The sequence below is a fragment of the Durio zibethinus genome, chromosome 4 (assembly GCF_047325235.1).
Source record: "Durio zibethinus cultivar Kanyao isolate XHJ-2024 chromosome 4, ASM4732523v1, whole genome shotgun sequence".
Taxonomy (NCBI): domain Eukaryota; kingdom Viridiplantae; phylum Streptophyta; class Magnoliopsida; order Malvales; family Malvaceae; genus Durio; species Durio zibethinus.
The window spans coordinates 31,830,267-31,856,461 of NC_143165.1; the positions used below are offsets into that span (position 1 = coordinate 31,830,267).

The 26,195-nt window shown below is 36.1% G+C and overlaps 1 protein-coding gene across 2 annotated transcripts; it reads left to right on the forward strand.

The window, feature by feature from the left end:
* Nucleotides 1-491: 491 nt before the first annotated feature.
* Nucleotides 492-25,965, forward strand: LOC111288700 (uncharacterized). Of its 2 annotated transcripts, XM_022879697.2 has the most exons (19): nucleotides 492-654; nucleotides 761-883; nucleotides 2,177-2,295; nucleotides 2,927-2,972; nucleotides 3,240-3,312; nucleotides 3,396-3,453; nucleotides 4,019-4,114; nucleotides 5,709-5,826; nucleotides 5,905-6,171; nucleotides 15,964-16,065; nucleotides 16,275-16,632; nucleotides 16,715-16,828; nucleotides 18,031-18,662; nucleotides 18,761-18,957; nucleotides 19,501-19,723; nucleotides 20,900-21,019; nucleotides 21,304-22,077; nucleotides 22,500-23,820; nucleotides 23,935-25,965. In XM_022879697.2, exons 2-19 carry the CDS (start codon nucleotides 788-790, stop codon nucleotides 25,554-25,556), a joined length of 6,336 nt encoding a protein of 2,111 aa, XP_022735432.2. In that variant the 5' UTR covers nucleotides 492-654; nucleotides 761-787; the 3' UTR covers nucleotides 25,557-25,965. The 2 variants fall into 2 exon arrangements, with proteins under 2 accessions (XP_022735432.2, XP_022735428.2); XM_022879693.2 differs by having other exon boundaries at nucleotides 22,500-25,965.
* The last annotated feature ends 230 nt before the right edge of the window (nucleotides 25,966-26,195 follow it).

Genomic DNA, 26,195 nt, shown 5'->3' on the forward strand with positions numbered 1-26,195 from the left:
TTTTTTTTTCTTTCATATTTACTATTTCTGTGATTCTTTTCCATTCTCCAAGTAAATTATATCATAATTCATCCAAGAAATAAAAAAAATTCAAAAACAATCTTGTCATAAGATATATATTTTTATAAGTTATAAAGAAAATTTGTATCTTTAATGGCTTTTAAGGGATCAAGATTTGTTACTTAAAAGTTATTTAATATATCTTATAAATATATAAATAAACTGTAACTTATAATGTTGTAATCTATTGGTAATAAAAGAATAATATATCACTTACAATTAATTGTGTTTGGATATCATTCTTCTTTCCGAAAATGTTGTTAAAATATAATGCTGTAAGTGGAAATGAATTTCATTATTCTTATTTATTTATTTGAGTAGTTATTTTTAAAAAAATAAAAAACATATATACTCGTAATTTTTATTTTATTTTTTAAATACCCTGATTGAGTTTGTGTAGCTTAATTCGGAATAACAACTCAGGTTTTACTAATAATAACAAACCCAAAAAAGGCTGAAATTTTTAGTTAGCGACATCAAAAGTATTTAAATTCTTCGTCAATCCTCGATCGGCAACCCAAAAAAAAAAAAAAAAACTCGGATCTTCATCAGCTCTCTCTCTATGGAATCTACATTGTCTTATTATTAATTTCGGTTATTACTTCCTTGTCTTCTCTTCCACTTTGAACCTTTCCTACATGGTTTTGCAAGTGGAATCCCTTATTTCAATTTTTTTTTTTTTATGTTTCGAGAATTGTAGGTTGAAAACGAAAGCAACTAAAAAACAATGAAGGCAGGAAGTGCTGCCAAGTTGATTGTAGATGCGTTGCTGCAGCGGTTTCTTCCTCTTGCTCGGCGCCACATCGAAACGGCTCAGGCTCAGGTTTTCTTGGCTCATTTTTCTATTAATTTGTTCCTAAATTTGTTCTTATTTGGCGTAATTTTAATTTTCTTGAATTTGATAGTAATCATGATTTTAACTTTTAAGTATTCTAAAAGTGTGTTTAAGTCTATTCTTTTCTTTTAACTTCTAAATTAATGATGTTTTATCCCACAAGCCCTTTTATTTGAAAAATGTATGTGATAAAATTTCTGGATATATCATAAAGTGGTATTCGGTGTGAGTTTACACCCGCATGAATTTGAATATCAAAAGAGGGTTAAGAGAAATGGAGTTCAATGAAAAATTTTAGACATGTGAAGATTTTATTTTATAAAGAGTTTAGGGTAAATTAAGTAATTCATCTGATAGCATACTTAGTGCTTAATAACATGAGTTTTGGTAAGGAACTGCTCTTTTTTGGCAAGTAAACTCTTGTATTAGATGCCAATTTTCTATAACTTAGCATCACAGAATCTTGCTTAAGGCAGATGATGAATTCGAAGTAGTTTGACTTTAGGGTTAGTATCTGTTGCGGATTGACTATGTTTACATGAGTTTGGACTAGACCTGGTGGATTATTGAAGGTAGTGAATTTGCTGATACGCCAGCTATTATGTTTCTCATTTGGGGTTATAAAACATCAGAGAGAGAGAGAGAGAGACTTTGGTGACTGATCTGTGATGCATATGCGTCCAATTTTGGAAAAGCTCTTTTTGCCAAAACTTTTCTAAGCTAATGACAAACATGGCTTTAGATAAACAGGAGTTTTTCTCATGGTTTCTAGATTTTTGCTTTCTAATTATTGACCTTTAATGAGCTTTTGGTGATTGAACATATCATTGGTAGAAACACATCATTTTGATTTGGTTTGAAAAGCCTAGAGACTCGGATCTTCTTCTTCTTCTTCTTCTTCCCATTTTCATCTCTAATATAATTTGATTGAATTCATCTCTGGTATTGGCTTTTTGCCTTAACCTTCAAGAAAAGGATATTCTATTGGGACTTAGATTCTTGGTATAACAAAGCGAAGAAGTTCTACAAGAAGATTCTGGGAGATTAGGATAATACTGGTTATCATTTTCTTCACCTAAAAGGAGGAGGACCAAGAGTTGGAATGTTGGATGGGAAGTTTGCCTATGTTGTTTTGTTTGTTTAGCAACATTAGCAGTAACATATACCAAAATATGCCATTGATGTTTGTGGTCTTTTTTTAGCTAATGAATGGTGATTTTGCCATTCTGGATTGATGTCTCTCTCAACATATAACGTTCTTCTTTCCTGTTGAATCTACAGGATGGACAGTATCTTCGACCAACCGACCCTGCTTATGAGCAAGTACTAGATTCCTTGGCTATGGTTGCACGGCACACGCCAGCTCCTCTTCTGGAAGCTCTTCTAAGATGGCGAGAAGGGTGAATCATTTACTTATTTACTTTACCATTTTTTTCCCTTCCTACAAATTTTAGTCCCAAATGCCTTTTAGTTCCCAATAGTTTCTTGTGTTGAAAATATCTGTCTCTTATATTAACGTTATCCACAATATTATTTGATGATAATGGAGAGAGAAAAGTATAGGTCAAGAAAGTATCTTGGTAGCCCAAAATTTCGGATTTCAGATAAGATGAAGTTTCTGTTGATCACACTTCAATAAATCAATATATAATTCCTTGTGTAAAATAAAGCCGATCTCAACCATTACTTAAAGTTTAAATTAAAAGCCTTACTGAAAAATCCTCTGTTGGAGACCGGAGTGTATTTAAAGGTGCAACTAACATACAATACCAGCTTTCTATTTCCTCAAACTGTTTCTTTTGCATCAAATTTTCCAAGAATTAAATTGATTCCTTAGGAGTGGTATATACTGATGGTTTGTTTGTTATGAAACTGTAGTCTGCAATCTCTAATCAATCATCTCATGTTTTCTTCATACAAATCCGATGAGAAGATAATGCCACTATTGTGGCACATGGGCATCATGTCTAACTTTTTTTACAACTGTAAGATTTCATTATCTTACTTTTGCTTTTGGGATATTGATTGTAGTGAATCCCCAAAGGGCGCAAATGATGCATCTACATTCCAAAGAAAGGTTTGTAATTGTTAATTGCTTATAGATTTATTACAAAGAACCTCAGTGATTTTCTATTACATTCAATGGCTTGTGAAGATTGCCTTTTGTTTACCCTCAGAAAAGAAAAGAAATATATATCGGTAGAAAGGAAACTGAAAATGAGTGTTAGAAAGAAACCCACTACACAAGGATGCTTGCCTTTTAGTTTTCTTGAATTTAATGAAGGACTTTTATTAATCTGCTTAAATCACTTTGAGTTCAACGTTGTCTTTCAATGGGAATCAGCTTGCTGTGGAATGCATTTTTTGCTCAGCTTGTATTCGCTTTGTTGAGTGCTGTCCGCAGGAGGGGCTTACTGGTTTGTTCATTTTACTATTTTTGCTTTTGTAATTGTACTTGTTTTTCTCATAATTCAATGAAGTGCTATGTTTTCATTTGCAGAGAAGCTTTGGTCTGGTCTGGAAAATTTTGTTTTTGATTGGCTAATTAATGCTGACAGGTAAGGCTGCTAAGGATGAGTCTTGAACCAGCTTAAATCCAAGTTGTGGATTATATTATATGCTTTGCTAATGCCTTCTAGTTTTATGTACAATTCTCAGCATTTGTTTGTGTTAATTTCAAATTTGTATTTATGGTCACTGAAGTATTCAAATATCGGGTTTGCATTTGAGAAGTTAATTAAGCTATAAGCATTATCATGTCACTGCATCTATATGCGTCATCAGATGGATGTTATATTGACATTTGTCACAAATATTATATTATGCAAACATTGCATTTTTATGCCTGTTTCCCTTGCGTTGGTCACCCCTCTTATCCTAAAAAGGGAAACAAAACCACAAAAATAATTCTCATTGCTTGGCTGCATTTTCTTCTGAGCAAAAAAGGGTAAAGAATCTCATTGCTTGGCCCAAGAAAAATGGTCAACTGGATTTTGAGTCTTGGTATAATATTTGATATAGAAAATAATGCCGACGGGGTTGATACATTTTTTAGCTTGAACAATTTACTTATGCGTGATCTTGCTGGATTACTCTGTTGAAGTCAATAAATTCTTATTGCAGGGTTGTTAGCCAGGTTGATTATCCTTCACTAGTTGATTTGCGGGGTCTCCTTCTTGACTTAGTTGCTCAACTCCTGGGTGCCTTGTCTCGGATTAGGTAGCTGTGTTATAATCTGGTGACATTTAAATTTGATAAAAATGTCGGTGATTAATACTTGTCATACCATTACGAAATGGCTTCTGAATTTTTAGTTTTGATGAAATCTTTTGACAGAATTCATGTGATGACATTTTCCCCCTATCCATAGGTGAAAAATTCATTTGATGTGGATTCTGTTTATCAAAAAATGGTAAATAATAATGTCTACGAGGGGACATCCCAATGGCTAAACCTTGGGATTTATATTTTTTTTCCTGTTTTCTTTTTTGGTGAAAGATCTTGGCATTTATCTTGGAGGTCTCAAACTTGAACATTTTGGAGTGGGTTTATGGTTTATGCAATAGGAGTGAAGCACTTTCTATTATGTAGCCCTGGGTCTAACAGGCTCTTAGATGTACTAAAAAAGAAAGGTAATATTAATTGATGAAATTAAGAGTTTATTTATTACCCATTTTGGTTAGCTGTTTTTTTTATCCTGAATCTGCTATGCATGAGAAGAATCTTATGGTCTTCACCTTACTGGGGAATTATATGTGGTGAATAAACTGAGTTCAACATCTTTTGCTAGCTTCTTAATTAATCTTTTCTAAACATCAAACGTTCTAGTATCAGCCTATTTTTCATGTAACTGGGGAATTACATGGGGTGACTAACTAGGTTGGACATCTTTTCTGGGTTTCTTAACCATTCTTTTCTAAATATCAAACTTTCTAGTTGATGCCTCTCTTACCAATTAAATTAGAGGCCATAGCTAGCTCTGTACTGTTTTGGTTTTTCTTTTTTTAAGTGGTTTTTTCTTCAGTTTATGATACCACATTTCATAAAGTGTTCATCACTGAATCTGGACCTTTCTAGCTAGGGGAATTATATATAATGGTTTTGTTTCTAAAATAAAGCCCAATTGTAGATTATCAACCTTTGTGGGCATAAGATGTATTGTTAGATTTTGTAGAATGCCAATGGTATTTTTTTATGCAATCTTACTTTGAAAGACGATGTTATCCTGTGGTCTTTTTTTCTTTTCCTTGGGCTTTATTGATGACAGTGTTCTCATTTGTTACCAAAGAACAATGCTATGGCATTCATTTGAGAAGTTAGGTTGGTTTAGTGAAAACTACAAAGAAATTCATTCTGACCAAAGTACAATACTGAAGAGATTCTTTTAGTGTCCATGGTTCTTAGGAGACCTTTCTCCAATAATTTTGCATTACTGAATCATTCTAGAAATTCCTTAATATATTAGATTTTGTGCTTCAGATTGTTACCCTTTCCTTTTAGTTGCCTTTTTGCATACTTTTTGTTTTCGTAGTTGTAGGCCTCACCCTTGCCTTTCCCTTATTATTAATTTAGTACTTATAAAAACCATTTTAAGTGTTTTCACTTCTAACAGTCTCCACTAAATGGAATAGTGTTTTTAATAGTTTCTAACATTTAGATGCATTCATTTGTTGTAGTTTTATAGATCTAAGTTATGGATGAAAATGTGGATTCGAAATAACCATTAATGCCTTGTGGCATATCTCCAAAGTTAAGCTTCATTCTATTCATATATATTCATATATATAAATTGTTCTTTCTTTTTCTTTGACAGATTTAGTTCTGTAACTGAACGTTTTTTCATGGAATTGAATACTCGTCGGATAGACGGTAGTGTTGCCAGAAGTGAAACACTTAGTATTATAAATGGGATGCGCTACCTGAAGCTAGGGGTATGCCATTTTTATACTTTTTCCCCTTAAAGAAAAAGATGTCATGAGGACCAGTGTATGACAATAAAAAGTTGCCAGGTTAAGACTGAGGGAGGATTGAATGCATCAGCCTCTTTTGTGGCAAAAGCAAACCCTCTTATCCGTGCTCCACATAAACGGAAAAGTGAGCTTTACCATGCACTATGCAACATGCTTTCAAACATCCTAGCACCACTTGCAGATGGCGGGAAAAACCAATGGCCTCCTTCAGGTGTAGAGCGTGCACTCACTCTGTGGTATGAGGCTGTTGGGCGAATTAGAGAGAATCTCCTGCATTGGATGGACAAACAGAGCAAACATATAGCTGTAAGAGCATCCTTGTTTATCTACTGCTTTTCTTGGAATTTCAAATTGTTTGGTTTTCTTGTAACATGAAAGCACAGAGGTCAGCCTATAATTCTACTACTTGCCATGGAAAAAGAACACATACTAGTTCCATAAAAAACATTATAATTATTTAGTTTGTCCCAAAATTCCAAATAGGAATAAATTGACTAAAATTGATCAAATGCCTGAAGGGCTTACATTTGCAAAAATGAAATCTGCTCTTGTTTATAGAATCAGAAAATGCCTTATTTGGTAAAAGAGACATTACATTATCAAACTTCCTTTTGATGCCAATTTTCTGTCCGTTGGTCTTTTCTTTTTCTCCATTGTTAGTGCTTAAGATTTCATACAGCAAAAAATTTCAGAAGGAAATTAGCTAATGAATTTCCAAAGAAAGAGAAATCCCAAAAATTCTATTTCTGCAGAATTCCTAATCTAGAGAGCAGTCACAAAACTTTTTATTCCCTTTTAAGGATCCTATTGCTCCTTTCCCCACAAAGTTTGTGAAAGACAGTGAAAGTGTAGAATTAGTTAGTTTTAAATTTCAATGCTTGGTTAGAGTGAAAGAGCGAAGTTCACTAAGACTCTCAATTGGGTTCATTTCATGTATATTTCTTTGATTTTCATTCCATCAAAAGCTCTTTCCCAGGTATGTGAAACAAGTCAATAAATTCTCTCCTTTTAGTTTTGTTACTTTTTCAAATGGAAAATATTTCAGGGCTTTCATTTTTTTTATTAAGCTTGGTCTCATGCTTCTCAGTAACATTTTCTGTCAAAGAATTTATTGTATGTTAAATAATAGGTACCATTTGTCCATCTATTATTGTAGTTGTTACAACTAGAAGTTTAAGGGGTACACGTGAAACTAATGCATCATTCTGGACTCCTGATCATTTTGCCAAAAATTTCAATTACTGCATTTTTCTGTGGGATTGTGACAGTTTCTGTTCATTAGCATGCCCTAGGTGTTTCTTTAACAACTTTTCTTCCTTTATTTTTGTGGAAAAGCTAAAAAAATAAAACCGTGTGGAAAACTAAGACTAAAACTGAATGTATATTGAAAAACTTCTCTTAAGAATTATATGAGCACCTTAGGTTTATATACAACTAACTAGTGAGAAAACTAGGAAACTAAATCTTCCTAAAATTGATCCTATAATTGAGGGATTGTCTATCTTAATTTTCTGTCTTTAATTCTAGGGATACTAATACTTAATTCTAAGAATACGAATACAAATATAAATATATAGATTACAATATTACAACTAACTGTAAATAAGTGTTTTCCCACACCACCCTTCAAGCTGGTGAATAGGTGTTTTCCATTTCTAACTTGGAAATAATTTTTTGAAATGTTGTACTGTTGAGAACTTTAGTCAACACTTCTCCAAGTTGACCCTTGGTTGATACATTCGGTGTACAAATCAGCCCACTATCTAATTTTTCCTTTATGAAGTGCCGGTCTACTCAATGTGTTTTGTTCTGTGATGTGCAATATTTATTGCAAGGATTGTGTGCAATATTTATTGCAGACTTGTTATCATTGGTCCATCCCACTTGATCTTCAAGTCTTCTAAGATAATCTTTAACCATAGTAGATTACAAATTCCTTGAGTCATTGCTTTGAACTCTGTTTTATTACTTGATCTTGTCACCACATTTTGTATTTTACTCTTCCAAGTCACAAGATTACCACCTAGGAAAGTGTAGTAGCCTGAGGTGAATCTTTTATCACTTACCGAACCTGCATAATTTGCATCTTTATATGCTTCTGGAATCAGCCTCGAATTTATTTTGAACAAGATACCTCTCTTAGGATTGACCTTCAAATAGTGTAATACATTGTAGACAGCCTGTAGGTGCACTTCTTTAGGATTATGTATAAATTGACTTATTACACTCACAGCATATGTTATATTAGGTCTAGTATTGAGAGATAAATGAGTCTTCTAACTAATCTCTGGTACATCTCTTTATCTACAGTAGTATTACCTTCTCCAAGTGTATGATTAGGATTTTTAGGGCTATTTGCAGGTTTACATGTGAGCTTCCTAGTTTCCTTCAAAAGATCCATCACATATTTTTGTTGTGAGATAAAAATACCTTGCCGTCAGTGAGCTACTTCAATTTCCCTCGCTCTTTTATCTCAAATTCTCCAACCCAACATTGTTTCAAAGATTCTCTCTCTTTTTCATTATCTTGGTTACAATTATATATCATCAACATAAACTAATAGAATTGTGACTCTCCCTGAATCCGAGACTTGATAAACAATGTGTGATTTCCTTGACTCTGCTTATATCCCATTGCTAGCATCACTTTGGCAAATCTACCAAACCAAGCCCTAGGAGATTATTTAAAGCCATATAAAGCCTTTTTCAGCTTGCATACTTTGTTTGCTTCTAGATGACCTCCAAATCCCAGTGGAACCTTCATATATATATATATATTTCTTCTTCCAAATCACCATGTAGAAAAGCAGTCTTTACATCACATTGGTGAAGCTGCCAATTGTAGTTTGCAGCCAAGGATAACAAATTTCTAGCTGCATTCATCTTGGCAACTAGAGCAAAATTTTCTTAAGAATCTAGTCCATAAGTTTGAGTGTAGCCCTTAGCCACCAATGTGACCCTATACCTTTCAATAGTATAATCCGCCTAGTATTTTACAGTGAAAACCCATTTACACCTAACTAGATTTTTTTCTTTAGGCAACTCTACCAATTCCCATGTCTTATTTTTCTCTAAGGCCTCCATTTCTATTTTCATGGCTTGCCTCCATTTCTCACAGGATAATGCCTCGGATAATATAGTTAGAATAGAAATAGTGTATAGGCTCACAAGGAAATTTTTGTGGGATGGTGAGAATTTTTCATATGACACAAAATTAGAGATTGGGTTTAATGGATGCTTAGTACATTCTTTGGTTTCTTTCCTACTGGCAATAGGCAAATCATAATCATTAGTTATAGTTTTAGGAGATTCATGCTCATTTTGAAAAATAGAGTCAGAGACTATAGTTACTTCATTTCCAAAGTTAGGGTTAGGTTCTTGGACTTGCACCAGTTCTGGAGTTGGAATTTTCTTTCTTGAGTACACTTGTAATTCCTTCATATAATCAAGAATAATATTATCTTTTATCACATCTTCTGTGTTTGAAATGGGTTCAGACTAAAATTTAGTGTTTGACTTGGACTTAGAAGAAACAAGTTTAGACTTAAAAGCATTACTGGGTGAAAATGTTGAGGAGGAAACAGCATGTTTAGACTTAGAAGAATTAATGGTGAAAATGTAGAAGAGGAGGACAAGTCAAGCAAAAAGAAGTCTTTATCCTTTTGTTCCATGAATGAAGTCTCTTCTTTAAGATAAAGCTTGAGTAAAAAATGGTTTACTTTATTCAAAAGTGACTTCTGTAGAGACATGGATTTTTTTGGTAGGAGGATGATAGCACTTATACCCTTTTTGAGTTGATGAATACTCCACAAAAATGCATTTAACTACTCTAGGATCCAATTTCCCCCTGTTATGATTGTGAACATGAACAAATGATGTACAACCAAATATCTTAGGTGTAAGGTTGTTTGTGGTATTAAAGTTGGGATAGAATTGTGAGAGTAGTTCCATAGGATTTTAAATCCCAAAACCCTTGAACATCACCTATTTATAATATGTGTGGCAATGATAATAGCTTTCCCTCAGTAGGATTTGGGTACGCTTGCTTGAAAAAGTAAAGCTCGGGTTGTCACTAGTAAATAGCTCTTTTCATCTCTATCACTCCATTCTACTGTGGAGTATTGACACAAGATAACTTATGGATAATCTTTTCTTTTTGGAAATAAGTAGATAGACTTTGGTTGAAATAGTCCTTGCATTATCATATCTAAATCTCTTGATTTTCACTCCAAATTGATTTTGGATAATGTTTTGGAAGCATAAAAACACACTATTCACATCTGATTTGGATTTAAGTAAAAATATCTAAGAGACCTTGGTACAATCATCTACGAAAGGAACAAACCACCTTGCACCAGAAATACTAGAAATTGTAGTGGGACCCCGTATGTCACATGAATCTAGTAAAAAGGAATAAAACTTCTTTTGTTACTAATTGGAAAAGACACATTTATGCTTTGCTAGTTCACAAACATCATAATGAAAATTTTCAACATTTAATCCTTTGAACTAAGAAGGAAACATGTTTTTCAAAGTTCCAAAAGTAGGATGTCCAAGACGAAAATGATAAAACCAGATTTTGCCTTTATCGGGAGATTTTTCATAAAGAAATGACAAAGGTAAATTATTCTTGATATTACTTGTATTGTTTGATGTCTTAAGATAGTATAGTCCAACCTTTTCCTTAGCAAGTCCAATCATTTTTCTGGAACTTTGATCCTAAAATTCAAAATAAGAAGGATAAAAAATCACTTTGTAGTTCATGTTTTTAATAAGTTTTTGTTAGATATCATATTAATAGACAATCGAGGAACATGAAGAATATTTTTAAGAATAAATGAGGGATTAATTTGAATATCTCTTAATCTTACCATTTTAGTAAGTGAACCATCTGCAATAACAATTTTCTTGTTACTAGGACATAGGTATATGTGTGGAAACTGAATGTATATTGAAAAACTGCTTATCTACAATTATACAAGAATTTTAGGTTTATATACAACTAACTAGGGGTTAAACTAGGAAACTAAATCTTCCTTAATTCTAGGGATACAAATACTTAATTCTAGAGATACAAATATAAATATACAGATTACAAGATTACAACCAGCTGTAAATAAGTGTTTTCCCACACTCCCCCTCAAGCTGGTGAATAGGTGTTTTCCATTCCCAGCTTGGAAATAATTTCTTGAAATGTTGCACTGCTGAGACCTTTAGTCAACACATCTGCAAGTTGACCCTTGGTTGATACATAAGATGTACAAATCAACCCACTGACTAGTTTCTCCTTTATGAAATGCCGGTCTACTTCAATGTGTTTTGTTCTGTCATGTTGCACAGGATTGTGTGCAATGCTTATTGCAGACTTGTTATCACAGTAGAGTCTCATTGGTCCATCCCACTTGATCTTCAAGTCTTCTAGGATAATCTTTAACCATAGTAGTTCACAAATTCCTTGAGCCATTGCTCTGAACTCTGCTTCAGCACTTGATCTTGCCACCACATTCTGTTTTTTACTCCTCCAAGTCACAAGATTACCACCTAAGAAAGTGCAGTAGCCTGAGGTAGATCTTCTATCAGTTACTGAACCTGCATAATCAACATCTGTATATGCTTCTAGAACTAACCCCGAATCTCTTTTGAATAAGATACCTCTCCCAGGATTGGCCTTCAAATAGTGCAATATACGGTAAATAGCCTGTAGGTGCACTTCTTTAGGACTATGCATAAATTGACTTACTACACTCACAGCATATGCTATATTAGGTCTAGTATGTGAGAGATAAATGTCTTCCAACTAATCTTTGGTACATCTCTCTATTTACAGCAGCATCTTCATTAGCTTCTCCAATTTTATGATTAGGATCTATAGGGGTATTTGCAGGTTTACATGCAAGCTTCCCAGTTTCCTTAAGAAGATCCATTACATATTTCTGTTGTGAGATAAAAATACCATGCCGTGAGTGAGCTACTTCAATTCCTAGGAAGTACTTCAATCTCCCTAGCTCTTTTATCTCAAATTCTCTAGCCAAACACTGTTTTAGAGATTCTCTCTCTTTTTTATCATCTCCAGTTACAATTATATCATCAACATACACTAATAGAACTGTGACTCTCTCTGAATCATAGTGCTTGATAAACAATGTGTGATCTCCTTGAGTCTGTTTATATCCCATTGCTAGCATCACTTTGGCAAATCTCCCGAACCAAGCTCTAAGAGACTGTTTAAGGCCATATAAAGCTTTTTTTAACCTGCATACTTTGTTTGCTTCTAGATGACCTCCAAATCCCGGTGGAACCTTCATATATATTTCTTCTTCCAAATCACCATGTAAAAAAGCATTCTTTACATCAAATTGTTGAAGATGCCAATTGTAATTTGCAGCTAATGATAACAAAATCCTAACTGTATTCATCTTGGCAACTGGAGCAAAGGTTTCCTGGTAATCCACTCCATAGGTCTGAGTGTAGCCCTTAGCCACTAACCTGGCTTTATACCTTTCAACAGTACCATCTGCCTTGTATTTTACAGTGAAAATCCATTTACACCCCACTGGATTTTTTCCTTTAGGCAACTCTACCAGTTCCCATGTCTGATTTTTCTCTAAGGCCTCCATTTTTATTTTCATGGCTTGCCTCCATTTCTCACTGGATAATGCCTCGGATAATGTAGTTGGAACAGAAATAGTGTCTAGGCTCACAAGAAAATTTTTGTGGGATGGTGAGAATTTTTCAAATGACACAAAATTAGATATTGGGTATAGTGGATGCTTGGTACATTCTCTGGTTCCTTTCCTAATGGCAATAGGCAAATCATAATCACTAGTTATAGTTTTAGGAGATTCATGCTCATTTTGAGAAACAGAGTCAAAAACTGTAGTTACCTCATTTTCAGAGTTAGGATCAAGTTTTTGGACTGGCACTGGTTCAGGATCTGAAACTTTCCTTCTTGAGTACACCTGTAATTCCTTCATGGAATCAAGAACAATATTATCCTTTGTCACATCTTCCGTATTTGGAATCGGTTCAGACTCAAATTCAATGTTTGACTTGGGCTCAGCAGAAACAGGTTTCGACTCATAAGAATTAATGGGGGTAAATGTTGAAGAAGGGGGCAAATCAAGCAAAAAGAAGTCTTTATCCTTATCTTCCATGAATGAAGTCTCCCCTTGAAGATAAGGTTGAGTAAAAAATGGTTTATTTTCTTCAAAAGTGACATCTGCAGACACAAAATTTTTTGGTAGGAGGATGATAGCACTTATATCCTTTTTGAGTTGAAGAATACCCCACAAAAATACACTTAATCGCTCTTGGATCCAACTTTCCCCTGTTATGACTGTGAACATGAACAAATGATGTACAACCAAATATCCTAGGTGTGAGAGTGTTTGTGGTATTGAGGTTGGGATAAAATTGTGAGAGTAGTTCCATAGGAGTTTTAAATCCCAAAACTCTTGAAGGTAACCTATTTATAATGTGTGTGGCAGTGAGAACAGCTTCCCCCCAATAAGATTTAGGTACATTTGCTTGAAAAAGAAAGGCTCTGGTTGTGGCTAATAAATGACTGTTTTTTCTCTCTGCCACTCCATTCTGCTGTGGAGTATTAACACAAGATGACTCATGGATAATCCCCTCTTTTTGAAAATAGGTGGATAGACTCTGGTTGAAGTAGTCTTTTGCATTATCAGACCTAAATCTCTTGATTCTTACTCCAAATTGATTTTGGATCATGTTTTGGAAGCTTAAAAACACACTATTCACATCTGATTTGGATTTAAGTAAAAAAACCCAAGAGACCCTAGTACAATCATCTATGAATGAAACAAACCATCTCGCACCAGAAATATTAAGAATTGTAGAGGGACCCCAAATGTCACTATGAATCAAGTAAAAAGGAGTAGAACTTCTTTTGTTACTGATTGGAAAAGACACACGTCTATGTTTTGCAAATTCGCAAATATCACAATGAAAATCTTCAACATTTAATTCTTTGAACAAAGAAGGAAACATGTTTCTCAAGGTTCCAAAAGAAGGATGTCCAAGACGAAAATGATAAAGCCAGATTTTGTCTTTATTGGAAGATTTTTCAGAAAGAAATGACAAAGGTAAACTATTTTTGATACTACTTGTGTTAGTCGATGTCTCAAGATAGTATAGTCCATCCTTCTCCTTAGCAAGTCCAATCATCTTCCCCGAACTCTGGTCCTGAAATTCACAATAAGAGGGATAAAAAGTTTCTTTGCAATTCATATCTCTGGTAAGTTTTTGTATAGATATCAAATTAGTAGATAATCCAGGAACATGAAGAACATTTTTGAGAACAAACGAGGGATTAACTTGAACGTCTCCTAATCCTGCCACTGTGATAAGTGAACCATCAGCAACAACAATTTTCTTATTACTAGGACACAGGTTATATGTACTAAACTTTTGTGGGGAATGTGTCATGTGGTCTGTGGCTCCTGAGTCAATGACCCAAGAATTCGTAATAGGCTTAGCCGAGACATTTAATCCATGAGAACCGGAAGCTTTACCTGAACTAGAAACTTTACCCAAAGAACATACCATAGTAGGCTTTCCAAGGATTTTCAATAAGTTTCTCAGCTTTTCAATCTCTTCCCTGTTGAACTCTCCTTGTTTCTGAGACATCTGTAGTACTCCAGTGATTTTTTCAGTTAACATTTCCTCAAATTGGTGATAGTGATATCTTTCTTTGAAAGGGTTCGGCAATGAAGGCCTAAACAGGATTCGGCAATGAAGGCCTAAAAAAGTCGGCAATGAAGGCTGAAAATTTTTCTTCCCAAGAAGAGCCTAAAGCTCTGATACCATGTGGAAACTGAATGTATATTGAAAAACTGCTTATCTACAATTATACAAGAATCTTAGGTTTATATACAACCAACTAGGGGTTAAACTAGGAAACTAAATCTTTCTTAATTCTAGGGATACAAATACTTAATTCTAGAGATACAAATATAAATATACAGATTACAAGATTACAACCAGCTGTAAATAAGTGTTTTCCCACAATATGTACTAAACTTCTCTGAGGAATGTATCATATGGTCTGTGGTTCCTGAGTCAATAACCCAAGAACTCGTAATAGGCTTAACCGAGACATTTAATCGATGAAAATTGGAGACTTTACTTGAACTTGAGACCTTACCCAAGGAACATACCTCAGTAGGCTTTTCAAGGGTTTTCAATAGGTTTCTCAATTTTGCAATCTCTTTTTTGTCCAACTTACCTTGTTCCCAAGACTTTTGTAGTACTCTGGTGGTTTTATCAATTGACACTTCCTCAAATCGGGTGGTAGTGATAGCAGATTTTGTTATATTTGACATTGCTATCTTTTTTTGAACTAAAACAAGTTTTAAGATATAACCAGAAATGAATCTTAGTAATGAAGGCTAAAGAAGGGAAAAATAAAATGGCTATGAAGGCCTAAAATAGAAAGTTAGCAATGAAGGGTGAAAATTTTGCTTCCCAAGAAGAGCCTAAAGCTTTGATAACATGTGGAAAAACTAAAAAGTAAAGCTGTGTGGAAAACTAAGAGTAAAACCGAATGTATATTGAAAAACTTCTCTTAAGAATTATACAAGTACCTTAGGTCTATATACAACTAACTAGTGGGTAAACTAGGAAACTAAATCTTCCTAAAACTGATCCTATAATTGAGGGATTTTCTATCCTAATTTTTTGTCCTTAATTCTAGAGATACAAATATAAATATATAAATTACAAGATTACAACCAGCTGTAAATAAGTGTACTCTCACAATTTTGTTTTTCCATAAACCTATTTCAAGAAGAGAGATAGTCAGTTGCCCATACTTATCCATATTAGCTTAGAATGTGAAATTTTTATTTGAAAAGTATTTTTCACTATTTTTCTGAATGTTCTCATTTTTTCTTATGATTAAAGTTTGAACACTACTAGTAGAGGGTTATATTGCTATCTTGCTTCCAAGATAATATCCTTTTGTTTTAATTTTTAAGTTTTACTGGAAATGTTTATCAAACGCTGATCTTCGTTTGTCTCTCATGTTTTTCTGCATGGTGTTTATCTTTTCTTTCATATGAACAATTCTTTGTGTTAGGTTGGTTATCCTTTGGTGACTCTTCTTCTATGCCTTGGTGATCCTCAAATATTCGACAACAACTTAAGCTCTCACATGGAGCAACTCTACAAGCTTTTACGTGTAAGTTTACTTTTTTTTTTTCATCTATATATTGTCTGGGCCCTGGGGGATGGACAGATCATGCATACAATGGTCACCTGGTTGATTTTCCCAACTCCTCTTAGGCTTTTACCTGCTGTTTTTTTTCTGGGGGCTCTTCCCTCTGATCATATTTTCAAGTTCCCATTTCAACTGTCCTCATAACAATGCATCTGGTGATATTTATGCAGGACAAGAATCATCGTTTCATGGCTTTGGACTGTCTTCATAGAGTTTTGAGATTCTACTTGAGTGTTCATGCAGCTAATCAACCCCCAAATTGTATATGGGATTACCTTGATAGTGTAACCTCTCAACTGTTAACAGTTTTGAGGAAAGGAATGCTCACTCAGGATGTACAACATGATAAACTTGTCGAATTCTGTGTGACTATAGCAGAACATAACCTTGATTTTGCAATGAACCATATGCTCTTGGAATTGCTGAAGCAAGATAGTCCAAGTGAAGCAAAAGTTATTGGTTTACGTGCTTTGCTTGCAATTGTTATGTCACCTTCAAGCCAACATGTTGGCTTGGAAATATTTAAAGGTAATTGATAACTGGTCGTATAACACAAATAATTGTCACATGATTTCATACCAATCATTAAACCATTATGTTGAATGCGCAGGTCATGATATTGGTCACTATATACCAAAAGTAAAGGCTGCAATTGAGTTAATATTAAGGTCTTGCAATAGGACCTATAGCCAGGCTCTTCTGACTTCTTCAAGGACCACAATAGGTAATTCCTTCTCTAAAATCTTGTTGATGTAGAATCAGTATTAAATTAGCTTAAATTTGGTTTCTGATCACATGAATACAAAAGGACAAAGAAAGCTTAAATTTGTGTACTTAACATGTAGTTTATTTCTTTGTGGATCAATCTAGCGCTTATGTTCCAAGTTTTGTTGGCTGTTAAGGTAAAAATATTTGAATGCATAGTAATGTCTAAATAACAATTCCCTGCTAAATTATTGTTACTTTTAAAAATTTATTTGTTGTACGATTGGGTTAAAGACATCCAAATCTTGAACTGTGGCAGTTGTCTGTGAATCAAGCCTCAGCTCAATCTGACGCAGCAATCAATCATGTATGAAACTGAATTGAAGTCACTGAATTTTGTTTCCCTAGGAAAAAAATAGACATGAGGATATGCCTTAGTGTGATTGCTAGACTGATTTGTGCTCAAACAAATGACCTCAACCAAGCCGACCTAAGACAGCTTGAATCTGTCTAACAAATATGACTGTTTACTCATTTTTTAGGTTTTTCTTTTTGGACTTATTTTTCTTCAGTCTTTCTCTGTCATAAGCAATTTATGCATTAGATATGCCAGAGAAAGCTTAATTATGCCTAAGCTATGCAAGAGAACTTATGTTGGACGATATTATGGCAGAGTCAGAAAAAAGAAAGGAAAATGGTTATTTTCAGGTAGAAAACAGAAGAAATTAGAGATGGCCAATGTTATGTCATGCATAAGACTGAAAGAATCAAAGACTATATAATACAGTCAAGTGATTTCTTTTTTTCTTTTTTTGTAGTCCAGTATCTTTATCACCTACTTAGCAATGGTTGAAGACTTTCTTTCTCTATTTGTAGATGAATTTAGAATGGGAAATTTTAAATCTGGAGATGGGATAAAATATTATTGGTATATATATATTTTACCAGACTACCTGCTGATGTTTCTGACTATGATATACCTGCTGGAAAGATTGTATTGTAGAAAGAAGTGTTAATTCTGTTATTCTTCTGCTCATATGCTGTGAATCAAATATCTCCATTTTTCATTTTTTTCTCTGGGCATCTGTTGAGCATTTTCATTATTGAATTACTTGCTTCAAGATCTATTGCTGCTATGAATGCTAGGTTTGCCCTTTTAACTTCTATTTTCCCCTTATCTGGATGCAATGGCACTTGCTATATGAATTCTTTGCTTTCCAGATGCTGTAACCAAGGAAAAGTCTCAAGGATATTTGTTCCGGTCAGTGCTGAAGTGCATTCCTTACCTGATTGAAGAAGTTGGCCGAAGTGATAAAATAACTGAAATAATACCTCAACATGGGATAAGCATTGATCCTGGTGTTCGTGAGGAAGCAGCTCAGGTACTGAACCGGATTGTAAGGTACCTTCCTCATCGTCGCTTTGCAGTTATGAGAGGGATGGCGAACTTTGTCCTCCGATTACCTGATGAGTTCCCTCTTCTGATCCAAACGTCATTGGGGCGACTGTTAGAACTTATGCGTTCTTGGAGAGCTTGTCTGATTGATGATAAACTAGAACAAGATGCTCAAGATGCAAAGCGTATGGTGCAGCAATACAATGGATTCAAGAAGTCTTATTTCCGTCAACCCGGGGAAACTATTGAATTTCATGCGTCAGAGATTGATGCAGTTGGTCTTATCTTTCTTAGCTCCGTGGATAGCCAGATCCGTCACACAGCATTGGAGTTATTGCGCTGTGTACGTGCCTTAAGGAATGACATACAAGACCTGACACTTCGTGAGCAACCAGATCATAATATAAGATATGAGGCTGAGCCCATATTTATAATTGATGTGCTGGAAGAACATGGGGTGGGATATATTTAGTTTATGATTCCCTTTATATTACTTATTCTATTTAATTTCTCTATGAAGTGCAATGTGTTTTGAACTTAAGCTAAATATTGCAGGATGACATAGTTCAGAGTTGTTACTGGGACTCTGGTCGTCTGTTTGATTACAGACGAGAATCTGATGCAATTCCTCCTGAAGTGACTCTTCAGTCTATAATATTTGAGAGTCCTGATAAGAACAGGTGGGCTAGGTGTCTTAGTGAGCTCGTCAAATATGCAGCTGAACTTTGCCCAAGCTCAGTTCAAGATGCAAAGTAGGTACAATAAGATAACTACGAATAATTGTTACATGTCTTTGCCCAGGAATATGTGTTGTATAATGTCATTGTATTTTGCCTAGAACTGCTCAGATGTTCTCTTGATAAGTACTATTATCAATAAATGAAACCAGGGTTGGAAGAATGTGACAGACCATGTCTATGGTCTGTACAATATGGGGTTCTGTGGGGTCTTATTTTGTCATTGTTCAGCAAATAAACATGCATACTTCAGTGGTTGTTCATTGATGGTAGCTTTATTTCTGTTAAATCAGCTAATTACTTGATGGTTAATTTGGCATTAATGTGATTTCCTTTTGAAAATGTAAAAGTTAGCAACAAGTAATTGGTTAGCATAGAGTTCAGTGAACATTGATTGTCCTCGGAAACTGCTTTCAGCCTTTTCCATCTTTGGTTCCAAAATGGGAATAAAAGGGGATGGAAATTATTTCCCAATTGCTTTCATACAAATTATCCAGGTTAATTAGTTTAACTCTAATGAATCCATGGATCCTCTTCTAACCCATTCTCACTTGGCAGGGTGGAGGTTTTGCAACGTCTTGCTCATATTACACCTTCAGAGTTAGGTGGAAAAGCTCATCAGTCACAAGATGTAGATAACAAACTGGATCAGTGGCTCATGTATGCAATGTTTGTATGTTCATGTCCACCAGATAGTAGAGAAGCTGGAAGCATAGCTGCAACAAGAGAACTTTACCATCTTATTTTCCCCTCTCTGAAATCTGGATCAGAAGCACACGTAGTAAGTACTTGCTAACGAGATCATTCCACTTTATTAGAGTTGAATAAATGATTTGAGTACACTAATCATGAGACACTGTTTCTCCTAGAACATGAGAAATAGGCTGAAGTGCCATCTGTATGCTTTTGCTTGTAATACAGTGTCCAATGGCTTCCTCATTCAATTGTGCATACTGTTTCTTTTGGATTGTGATTTACCAACATTAATGACTACAATTGACTGTCAGTTCCTTCGTAGGTTTTTCATGTTTGAAAGAACTATAGAAGATTCAAGGAGAATGGGGGATGGTAAACAGATGTTATACGAACTAGGTTGGGTAATTTTGAATTCTGTTTAATTCTTTTCTTTCAATTTGAAAAGCTGTGCTGGTAGATCCATCCAAATTCAGAAGTTTTGAAGTCAATCCCAATTGAGAACTTTTTATTATACATTCAAAGAATTTGAAGGAATTCTAGGAGGTTCTTAATGCTCTTTCATGGTTGCTGCATTGGGTACCTTGAACTAATGTGTCTTTACTAAATACATTTAGCTACCTGCTTGCAAGTATTAACTTGTGTCTGAAACAACGAACCTGAAGTTTGCATTGTCTTTTTCTTGATTCTTATTGGAGATGACAAATTGCTTAGGTTTTCTTCAGAGTTAGGGTTACTTTTTTAACTCTTGATGGGAAGCAACTTGAGAATATGCCTAGTATTTATGGCTAAAAATGTTGTTTGCTGAGTACCGCCATATATCCATATTAAAATACATACTTGGATGATATGTACTTATATTTATAGATGATGGATGCATAGATATGTCTCCAATTGAGTGCACTGGGGCTTGAAAGTTCAAATACATATGAGTGAATAAATTTTAGTAGCTAATTGCTCTCTCTCTCTGTTGCTTTCCACACACACACACACACACACACATATATATATATAAAGTTTTTTTCTACGCCTTTTGCTTTCTCCATTGTTGTATTGGGTGTATCTTGGGGGGGGGGGGGGGGGGGGGGGGGGTGGTTCAAGGTTTTAAGAGGTGGAACCTGAAATCAGCTTAATATCAATAGTCTGACTCTTTGAGGTAAGGTATAAATCAGTCTATAATGTTCTCTTTTCTATCTTTGTTACTCTATATGATTCTAAGTTTGTTTTGAGTGCTGAAATTGGTTTGTTTTCCTAATAATTTAAGCATGCTGCCACCATGGCTCTTGGGCACTCACACCTGGAATCTTGTGAGATAATGTTCAGTGAACTCACATCTTTTGTGGATGAGGTTTCTTCTGAAACAGACGGAAAACCAAAGTGGAAGGTAATTCTATTATCTACGCACTTCCAATACATCTTTGATTATGTTTGGTTCATTTCATGGAGGTTAATTGTTTTTTTGACCTCTTTCTGAAGATTTCACCAGGAGTATTCTTTTCCTTTTTTTTTTTGTTTTTTTTTTGAAGTGATGCTATTTTAAGGTAAAGTTCCATCAGCTTGGGCTGAATGAAATTTATTTTCATCCTAATGACATGAACAAAAGATTAATTCTTGTTTTATGAATAGTTAGATTGATTCCAAATATTTGCACTCATCCTTTGGTTGCAGAGTCAAAAACAGACACGCCGTGAGGATCTTCGAGTTCATATTGCCAATATTTATCGCACTGTTGCCGAGAACATCTGGCCAGGATTCTTGGGCCGAAAGCCTGTGTTCCGTCGTCATTATTTAAGGTTTATTGAAGACACAACTAAACAGATTGCACCATTATCTGCTGAGAGCTTCCAAGAAACACAATCACTCCGCTATGCACTTGCTTCTGTGTTAAAGTCTCTGGCCCCTGAATTTGTGGATTCAAAATCAGAGCGATTTGATCTTAGAAATAGGAAGAAACTATTTGATCTTCTTCTATCCTGGTGCGATGACACAGGAAGTATTACATGGGGACAGGATGGTGTTAGTGACTATCGACGTGAAGTTGAACGGTACAAGACTTCACAGCAGAGGTCAAAAGATTCTGTGGACAAACTTTCATTTGACAAAGAATTGAGTGAACAAATTGAGGCAATCCAGTGGGCCTCTATGACTGCAATGGCTTCGCTTTTGTATGGGCCTTGTTTTGATGACAACGCAAGAAAAATGACTGGCAGGGTTATATTTTGGATTAATAGTTTGTTCAATGAGCCTCCACCTAAGGCCCCATATGGTTACTCACCAGTTGACCCAAGAACCCCATCTTATTCCAAGTACACAGGAGAAGGACGTGGAGCTGCTGGTCGTGATAGGAATAAAGGTGGCCATCATCGCGTTGCTTTAGCAAAATTAGCTTTGAAAAATCTTCTTCTTACAAATTTGGATCTGTTTCCTGCTTGCATTGATCAGGTATGTCACTTGATATAGGTAACATTCGCCTGACAAACAAAAGATGCATTTACAACTATTAAGTGAATGCATGATTATTGGATCTGTTGTATCCCAGTTATAAAAGAACATTTGAAGCTTCTAATTAGTTGTAGTCAGATGATGCCTATGCCAAGTTTACAAATGTTGTAAGCAAAAAAAAATGAAGAATGAAGTTGATAAGAATTTTATCCTTCAATAATTATCTTAAATAAAAATTTTAAAATCTTTTTCCTATTTATTTAACTTTCAAAGTTGTGTAGTTTTTATTTGTATCCCAACTTCTTGTGGTTTACTAAACTTTGGGCTTCTTCCTGTCTTTTATGTTTCTCTTAAGTTGGTTTGTGGAATGCTGCATTGTTCTTTTTTTATGCAAGGCACTAATTAACACTTATGATTTTCAGTGCTATTACTCTGACCCTGCTATAGCCGATGGTTACTTCAGTGTACTGGCTGAGGTCTACATGCGGCAAGAGATACCAAAATGTGAAATTCAAAGGCTCTTGAGTCTGATCCTATACAAGGTAGTGGACCCATCTAGACATATCCGTGATGATGCCCTTCAGATGCTTGAGACACTCTCTGTTCGTGAGTGGGCTGAAGATGGCACTGAAGGCTCAGGTGGCTATCGAGCTGCTGTTGTTGGTAACCTCCCTGATTCCTACCAACAGTTTCAGTACAAGCTCTCATGCAAATTAGCCAAAGATCATCCCGAGTTGAGCCAGCTTCTGTGTGAAGAGATCATGCAGAGACAACTTGATGCTGTTGATATAATTGCTCAGCATCAGGTGTTAACCTGTATGGCTCCATGGATTGAAAACCTGAATTTTTGGAAACTCAAGGACTCAGGTTGGAGTGAAAGATTATTAAAAAGTCTCTATTATGTTACATGGAGGCATGGAGATCAGTTTCCTGATGAAATTGAGAAACTTTGGAGTACAATTGCTAGCAAGCCCCGAAATATTAGTCCAGTTTTAGATTTCTTGATTACAAAGGGAATTGAAGATTGTGATTCAAATGCATCTACTGAAATAAGTGGTGCTTTTGCCACATATTTCTCAGTTGCCAAGCGAGTAAGTCTGTATCTAGCACGTATATGTCCACAACGCACAATTGATCATCTAGTTTACCAGCTTTCTCTGCGGATGCTGGAAGATAGCATCGAACCAATTGGGCCAGCTGCAAACAGGGCTGATGCCAATGGAAATTTTATTTTGGAATTCTCTCAGGGGCCTGCAGCGGCCCAGATTGCAGCAGTTGCAGACAGCCAGCCACATATGTCCCCATTACTTGTGCGGGGTTCCCTTGATGGTCCATTGAGAAATACTAGTGGAAGCCTGAGTTGGCGTACAGCTGGTGTTTCAGGAAGAAGTGCCTCAGGCCCACTAAGTCCAATGCCTCCAGAATTAAGCATTGTTCCAGTAACTGCAGGCAGGTCAGGGCAGCTCCTTCCAGTGTTGGTAAACATGTCAGGGCCTTTAATGGGAGTTCGAAGTTCCACAGGAAGTTTACGGAGCCGCCATGTTTCCCGGGACAGTGGCGACTACCTGATTGACACTCCAAATTCTGGTGAAGATATCTTGCATTCTGGGGTTGGGATGCATGGTGTTAATGCTAAAGAACTTCAGTCAGCTTTGCAAGGGCATCAGCAGCACTCACTTACTCATGCAGATATAGCATTGATTCTACTTGCAGAAATTGCATATGAGAATGATGAAGACTTTCGTGAGCACTTACCTCTGCTCTTTCACGTCACATTTGTTTCAATGGATAGCTCAGAGGATATTGTACTGGAGCACTGCCAGCATTTGCTTGTTAATCTACTATACTCACTTGCAGGTCGGCACTTGGAGCTGTATGAGGTTGAAAGCAATGATGGAGAGAACAAGCAGCAGGTTGTCAGTTTGATCAAGTATGTTCAGTCAAAGCGAGGGATCATGATGTGGGAGAATGAGGACCCTACAGTTACAAGGACTGAGCTTCCTAGTGCTGCACTTCTGTCTGCACTTGTTCAGAGTATGGTTGATGCAATCTTCTTCCAAGGAGATCTTCGTGAGACTTGGGGTGTTGAGGCACTCAAATGGGCTATGGAATGCACGTCAAGACACCTTGCCTGTCGTTCTCACCAGATCTATCGTGCATTGCGGCCTAGTGTTACAAGTGATACATGTGTGTTACTCCTTCGTTGCCTACATAGATGCTTGGGAAATCCAATACCCCCTGTTCTGGGCTTCATCATGGAAATTTTACTGACCTTGCAAGTAATGGTGGAGAACATGGAGCCAGAAAAGGTGATTCTCTACCCACAACTCTTTTGGGGTTGTGTGGCCATGATGCACACAGATTTCATTCATGTCTACTGCCAGGTTCTTGAGCTCTTCTCGCGTGTGATTGACCGTTTATCATTCCGGGACAGAACAATTGAAAATGTTATCCTTTCCAGCATGCCTCGAGATGAGCTTGATAATGTTGATATTGGGGATTTTCAGCGTATGGAATATAGGGGCTATGATTTGCCAAAAACCAGTGGCAATCTGCCAGCATTTGAAGGAGTGCAGCCCCTGGTACTTAAAGGACTCATGTCCACTGTTAGTCATGGTGTAGCAATTGAGGTCCTCTCTCGTATCACAGTGCACTCATGTGACTCAATTTTTGGTGATCGTGAGACTAGACTACTGATGCACATTACAGGATTGCTTCCCTGGCTTTGCTTACAGCTCAGCAAAGACCCATTGGTGGGCCCAACTTCACCACTGCAACAACAGTACCACAAAGCCTGCTCTGTTGCTGCCAACATCTCAATTTGGTGTCGAGCAGAATCATTGGATGAATTAGCCACCGTGCTTCTGGCTTACACCAGAGGTGAGATCAAAAGCATTGATAATCTCCTTGCCTGTGTCTCACCGTTATTGTCCAACGAATGGCTCCCTAAGCACTCAGCTCTGGCTTTTGGACACCTGCTACGGCTACTGGAGAGAGGTCCAGTTGAGTATCAACGTGTGATATTGCTCATGCTTAAGGCATTGCTCCAGCATACTCCCATGGATTCAGCTCAGAGCCCACACATGTATGCCATTGTATCACAGCTAGTTGAGAGCACCTTGTGTTGGGAGGCACTAAGTGTGTTAGAAGCGCTTTTGCAGAGTTGTAGTTCAGTGCCTGGTTCACACCCACTTGAGTCTGGGCCATTTGAAAATGGGACAGATGACAAGGTGCTAGCTCCTCAGACCTCATTTAAGGCTCGAAGTGGGCCACTACAGTATGCTATGGTATCTGGTTTCGGGGTAAGTTCAACATCAGTTCCACAAGCAGTTTCCACCGAGTCAGTTATGACACCTAGAGAGATGGCTTTGCAAAACACTCGATTGATCCTCGGGCGGGTGCTTGACAGCTGCGCCCTGGGGAGAAGAAGGGAATATAGAAGGCTGGTGCCTTTTGTGACCACAATTGGAAATCCATGACCTGCAAGCTTGCACATTTAATATTATTATTATATATTTTTTACTTCTTTTCTTTTTGCTATTAATTTTAAGAAGCTTACATCATACTTTAGATCGAGCGCCGGGAAAACTTGGGACCTGGCTCTGGGCATAATAAGTCTGTAATTGTAGTTAGTAGCGTAATATTTTTGGAAGTGTTAGCATTCCAGGCCCCTTGAAGTCCATGCCTTATGTCACCTATTCTTTATAACTGTGTAATTTCTAAATTTCTCCCCATTCCATTCCTTCGCTTTTGCTACCATCAAACTTTCAGTTTTTTTTTTGTTTTTTGCCAGCTGTCGTGGCCTTGAAGGAAGTTATTAATAATTTTACATTGATTATGTATTAGAATTTGATTGGCTATTTAAATGTTTGTATGTCTTCGATTTTAGGTTGTTTTTTCACGGCAATATCGTGGGATTCAACAGGTAAAAGTGGATAAATATTTAACAAGTTGGCGAGCGAACAATATCTCTTATGTGCTACTCAATATTTAATGGACTGCAATGAGACTTTAAAGTCCTATTAACTATGATGTGGAAAATTCCTATTAACTATGATGTGGAATTCAGGCTTCAAGGAGAACGAATCTTATCGATCAGCCGGAGAAAAGGAATCTCG

What these genes read in the sequence shown, in the direction of transcription:
- LOC111288700 (XM_022879693.2), top strand. Translation starts at nt 788, where the DNA reads ATGAAGGCAGGAAGTGCTGCCAAGTTGATTGTAGATGCGTTGCTGCAG. An exon ending in TGCGCTACCTGAAGCTAGGG is followed by an intron (nt 5,827 to 5,904) that starts GTATGCCATTTT and finishes AAAAGTTGCCAG; the next exon opens with GTTAAGACTGAGGGAGGATT. An exon ending in AGCTCAGTTCAAGATGCAAA is followed by an intron (nt 18,958 to 19,500) that starts GTAGGTACAATA and finishes CTCACTTGGCAG; the next exon opens with GGTGGAGGTTTTGCAACGTC.